The sequence below is a fragment of the Etheostoma cragini genome, chromosome 15 (genome assembly GCF_013103735.1).
Source record: "Etheostoma cragini isolate CJK2018 chromosome 15, CSU_Ecrag_1.0, whole genome shotgun sequence".
Classification (NCBI taxonomy): Eukaryota; Metazoa; Chordata; class Actinopteri; order Perciformes; family Percidae; genus Etheostoma; species Etheostoma cragini.
In genome coordinates, this window is record NC_048421.1 from 19,164,478 (window position 1) to 19,170,576 (window position 6,099).

A 6,099-nucleotide genomic window follows, 5' to 3' on the forward strand; every position below is an offset into this window, starting at 1 on the left:
CATAAACAAATAAATTTACTATGAATTGTGCATAATAATGCATTATAACACATCACATGTTTCAACATCACTTACAATCATGATGGGAAGCAGATGATCTCAAATACACACTAAATAATCATTGAGAGTTAAAAATAATACAAAACAACAATCAAAGCAAAATTAAAAGACTGCAGATGATTTAATGTTGTGAGGACTAAATCATTGTAATGTCTGTTTCCTATTATCTGTTATCACTTGATCTGAATAAAACTGATGTTTTGTCAGAATTAGGGTTGTTCTGTTGTGTTCAAGTGCATCTTTCCACTGTAGGAAGTTATTAAATTGCAACTCTAAATATATAATTTTTTTATTACATCAGTAGATGTATAGAGACAACAACAAATTCAATTAACTTAATTTTGTGCATGCTTTGGAATAATTTCATACAAAAAAGGGCATCCCTATCATTAAAGAAAGTAAACAGAAGACCACCACAATAATGAGAAACTACAGCAGCATAATATTTCTGTTTACATTCTATTTCCTACTATAAATAGCAGCAATGACACAGCAATGACACAGTCAGCTCACTTTACTGGTATCTTTTTGATACAATACTGAGATATTGTAGCCTGCATTGTAATTTAGAAAATAAGGTTTCCCAGCAGTCACAGAACACAAAAATAATTTGCGTTGTCATTATTTCCATGAAAGTAAATGAATGTCTACAAAAGCTAATAAATAAATAAATAACAAAATAGATTAAACATTAAGAAGAAAATACCACAGACATATCACAAAAAAATATACTAAATCCTAATTATTAACATTCACTCATTATCTCATTATTTAGACCTATTATCCTGTCATTTATTTCATTTAATTTAATAATATGACCTAATACCTCACTTACTATTAAACAGCATTAAATTAGTTTGTATCACAATTTCGACTAAGCATTGTTGATTTACCATTGTTTTTATTTCTTCAATGATTACTTTTCATCCATTTTATAATCCGTTTTTTAGGCATAAATAGACTTCCACATATATCAGAAAGATCATGCTGCATTCAATGCATTCCTTGCTACATAAGATCAAATGTTGAAAACCGGAAACAAATGATTGTAAGGAAAATTGAAGACATGACATGTGTAGCTATGGTATGTAGATTCAAATTCATTATAATTATTTAAAAGTGCCTGTAAAGAGAAGGGTCGTATTCTTTGCCGCTGACACATACTGGACTTGCTGACTCTGCTGCTGTTTTTGTATCCCACCAATGTCACCTTGGCCTAGCAATTCTGTCTTTAATTGTTCTTGTATAGTTTATATTTCTGCTTAAATTTTAATTGTACACACTTTTTAGGCTACTACTTTTTGTTTTACTTCTCCATTTATCTGTATGTGGGTCATTTTGCTGCTGCAACAACCACATTTCCCCTCTGGGTATCAATCTTTTCTCATATTTCTAATAGTACAACGTAAGACCTGTATAACAACCTCGTTAATTCATGTATAGCTCATGTATAAATTTGTCAAGTTTCCGACAGCAATTAAATGCAGCACCGGCCTCTGGTTCTCTATCAAAACGTTTAGACTGTGAAGATTATACCGACACCCCTCGGACACTGACATCCCTCCTCTGATTGGACAATGATTCTGATCCCGCCTATTGAGATTTGATTGACAGATCATTGCCAAATAGCAACAAGCTACGAGGCTGTCATCTAACTTGTGGTTGGTGAATAGGCGTAGACAAAGTGAATGGCAATTTGTATTGTTCGACGTCTTCCCAAGTCAGTAGCAACTTTGTGGTTTCCAACTCCGAGAAAGTCATTTAACAGTTTTCCTTAACGGTTTTGAATTTGAAAAGTGTGTCGGTAGTTATACCAGCACATGAAGAGGATTTAGAAAACAAATACATTGGTTAACATTGCTTTGAACGAAGCTAGCTAACTTTTGAACGTAAGTTGTAACTTAACGTTAGCTGTGTGTTTTGTGTCTCAGCTGGGATTTAAAAGGTTAACGCTAAACTCCGTTAGCTGAACTAGCTAGCTAACGTCTTAACTTTTACAAGCTAAGAGCATTCTTCTAACTATCTTATGCTGTTTTTCTGAGATTTGTTGTGAATATATTTTATAATAGTTTTTGCTAATCCTCTGCGATGCTCATAAAAGCAGGTGCCAATGGTAAGCTACATTACCGTTATCTTTTAGGTGACGTTTGCTGAAGGTTCCCTTTTCTTTTTTAGTTCAGCTTGTTGAGCCAGACTCCGTATACATTTTGTATCTAATTTATTTCACGAGTTGTTTTAGTTACATTTGATTGATATTCACTAAATTTAAACATGTCTGTGTGTATGATAGACTCTATTATTCAACTCGGCATACATGCAGTATGAAAAAAACTATATATTATAGGTTGAAACCTACTGGCTTGATATTTTCGTTATCTAACAGATCTAATTTAGCACAGTTAGCGTTAAAACAATGGATGGCGGTTACGACCAAATTGATTGATAAAAATTAAGAGAAACTGAGATTTTATCTGAAACATATTGCTACTTGATGGTTCACAACGTGAACCTCCTGATAACCCATTTATCTATTAACCGGTGTAACGGTAACGATAATTTGCCGATTTCTAAAGCGGACTGACCGGAAATTGTTTAATTGCCTTGTTTTAATAGATCCACAGAACAGCGTTGGTGTGTGACAGGAGACTCCGCTCTCCACCTGGGCTGGAGATGGGGGATCCCGAGCCTCCTGAGTTTGGGTCCCTGGAGGAAGAGCTGGAGTATTGGAAGGAACAGGCTGCCAGGCACCAACAGAGGTGTGCGGCCCCCCCCCCCATTTATGTTGTTTTAGCAGACCTCACTGACATCATCACTTCTGCCTCCCTAGTTAATCACCTTAAAAGATGAAGTGCTCTAAATCACGATATGAGAATACATTTCTTAGTTGGCTTACCTCCAGTGTATTTTTGCACCTTTTAGCTATCCTTCTGGTTGACCATTTTGGAAAGCCCTTTCCACATTTGGAAAGTGTTACATAATGTGTTTATGCCCCACACGTTGCTAATAAGTTACACAAGTTATGTTTTTGCTCGAATAAGTTAACATCTTGTGCGAACAAGAAAATAGCGTGTGTGCACGTGGGACTCCGTAATACATTCTAGAAAAACAATCAATTGCTTTTCTCTTCTCCTAAGATTGGTTTATAGAAATGTGATTCAGGAACGATCCGGCAAGACAAATAATTGTGAACCTCGGGGTGTTTTCCTATTAAACACACTTCTGTGATTTTTAGACTTTTGTGTTTAAGCCATAATGCCCAGAGCTGTTGTTTGTCCAAACAGATCTGCTTTAGAACTATCTGGCAAACGTTTGTCTTTGACTCATTGTTATGCTCCAAACATGAGTGTGATTACTGTGTTTTTACTGTAGAAATAGTAATGGCTTGAATGATGGATATGGCTTACATTCTGTGTATATGTGTGTGTGTGTGTGTGTGTGTGTGTGTGTGTGTGTGTGTGTGTGTGTGTGTGTGTGTGTGCGCAGTGCAGAGGAAGCCCAGGAGGAACTGCTGGAGTTTCAGCAGATGAGTCGGGACTATGAGGTGGAGCTGGAGCTGGAGCTCAAACAGTGTGAGGCACGAAACCGTGAGCTTCTTTTAGCCAACAACCACCTCCGCATGGAGCTGGAAAACTACAAGGTACAGAGGACGTTAGCAGTTATCAGATATAACACAAGTAATTGTCTCATCATGGTTTTAGAGTCAACACTGAAGCCTAAAGCTGCTGTTTCAGGGATGTCTGCATTATTTGAATAACATTCTTACTTTCCATACCATCAGCTGATAGTAAGTCAAGTTTCATGGCTGTATTTGCCTGTGCTCAATAGGCTTCACTGTCTAAACACACACACACACACACACACACACACAGACAGACAGAGGATTGATTCAGAGCAGAACAAGGCAGCTGATGACTCTTGCTTGGCCTGTGTCTGGGGGGGATGGCAGTACTTCCCATAAAACCGATCCCAGTCTTGTCCCAGTTCACTAGCCCCTCATCTCCCTTTTTAACATGTATTCATTTATCCTTCTGTTGAGATTCCCAGAGGGAAATACACAGGCATTTTGGGATTCCACCTAAAGGTTCCTGGTCATTTTTGTCTTGGGACTACTTTTCTAGGGACTCCAAAGTTTCGTCAGTATGTTGCCAGGGTTACCATAGCGATTTGAAGACGCGTGACAGACAGCAGCCCAGTGATTCTGGAGCTAAATGTGTTTGAAAGTTGAATAAATTGACATATTTTAGTTTTTGTAGTCAGTTTCGATACAGCCTACGCAGTACATAGGACATATGATACTGTGTTGTGAAATTGAAAAGGTTTCCACCCACTTTCAGAATAGTGCAGGGCCTTATCTTAGACAGTAGGCATGACCAGTATGCAGGGACCTTATGGAATTTAGCTGAAGCATGCTGAAGCTTGACACAGTTACATGTTGTGTGTTACCGTTTCTCTTCATCCAGCTCTGAGCTTCACATTGCCTCCTGGGAGCTCAGTTCGGATGTATGCGTATATACCATTTTAGACAAAACAATGTACAGTATGTAAACGTCCAGAAAGGCAGCAGCAAGGTAACAGCGATTGCACACAGGGTCTGCTTCTGGTATTTGGTTTGCCGCTGAAGCAGTAATCCATGTCTGCATTGTGTGTGATGGTCTAATGTCGCACTGTTGCTTGCTCTGGAGGGAACTACTAGAACTGTTGGGTACTTGTAAATTATGGAGTGTGTTCTAGACCTACGCTATCTGTAAAGTGTCTCGAGATAACAATTTTTTATGAATTGATACTATAGATAGAACTGAATTAAAGCCGTTTATAATCCGTATTTTTCTGTCTCTTCCTGACTCTTGTGGGCCTCCTGCCAGGAGAAGTATGAGACGCAGCACTCTGAGGCCTACCGGCAGATCTCCAGCCTGGAGGGAGACCTGGCTGAGACCACCGCCGTCAGAGACCAGCTTCACAAATACATCAGAGAGCTGGAGCAGGCCAACGATGACCTGGAGAGGACCAAGAGGTCGGAGCACTCTCGCACTATGATAGTACAACTGTGCTAAAGACATTCCCTGTGGTTTTCACAATCTGATGAACCAATTCAAGGAAAGATAAATGAAACAGGCTTTATAACAAACATTATGTGTTTTCCCTTCCCCATGAAAGGTTGTTTGTCAGAAATGTTTTAAAGGGCAGCTCTGCTATCTGCTCGTCCTCCAGCTGCATTTCCACAGTGCAAGTGTGACAGTACAAGGAAACTAGCTAGCAAGCCTGCAGAAAGGGTTCTACCAATCAATGCCTTTGGCTGTCTTCATCGGGTTCCCTGACACTGCGCTGCCCTCGGTGTGTTTCAGGGCGACCATCATGTCTCTGGAGGACTTTGAGCAGAGGATGAACCACGTCATAGAGAGGAACGCCTTCCTGGAGAGCGAGCTGGACGAGAAGGAGAGTCTCTTGGAGTCCGTCCAGAGGCTGAAGGACGAGGCCAGAGGTAGGGGGGAGCTAAAAGTAGCGGGGGCTCAGGTCTCAAAAGGCTGTGGCATGATTAAGAAAGTGAGGCTGTTTATCTAAACACAAATCTCTTGAGATTTAAAACTGTGAAACGTGTTGACGGAAGTTTTGGAGCTTTTGTTTTATTTTTTAAAATCTTCTTTTGGGGAAAACATAATACATACAAATATTGTAGCATATGTATTTTTAAATAAGAACAAAAAGATGAAACATGGTGACAAAGATACAGTGTATACATTATTAAGTGTGTGTGTCTTTTTGTGTGTCTTTTTGTGTGTCTTTGTGTGTGTCAGACCTGAGACAGGAGCTTGCGGTGCAGCAGAAACAGCAGGTACAGGACAGGAAGCCCACCCTCAGCAGTGCAATCAAAGACCCTTCCTCCTCCGCCTCGGCTGGTCTGCCCACCCCGCCCCTCACCCCACCAGACAAACGAACCGAAGACAGAACCACGTATTCGTCCTCTAACCAGCCCGTCCCCTCTGCCACCCCTCCAGCCAGACCTGCAGCCTCAGCAGACTCCTTCACCACCCCGCAGCCCTC

The 6,099-nt window shown here is 40.1% G+C and overlaps 1 protein-coding gene across 1 annotated transcript in view; it reads left to right on the forward strand.

The window, feature by feature from the left end:
* Positions 1-1,687: 1,687 nt before the first annotated feature.
* The window catches only part of LOC117957995 (nuclear distribution protein nudE homolog 1-like), a 6,300-nt gene continuing 1,888 nt past the window's right edge, over positions 1,688-6,099 (forward strand). Inside the window, exons 1-6 of the mRNA XM_034894162.1 lie at positions 1,688-1,949; positions 2,674-2,816; positions 3,544-3,697; positions 4,923-5,071; positions 5,403-5,539; positions 5,853-6,099. Coding sequence (XP_034750053.1) covers positions 2,731-2,816; positions 3,544-3,697; positions 4,923-5,071; positions 5,403-5,539; positions 5,853-6,099 — 773 coding nt within the window. The 5' untranslated portion in view covers positions 1,688-1,949; positions 2,674-2,730. The remainder of the gene's footprint in view (positions 1,950-2,673; positions 2,817-3,543; positions 3,698-4,922; positions 5,072-5,402; positions 5,540-5,852) is intronic.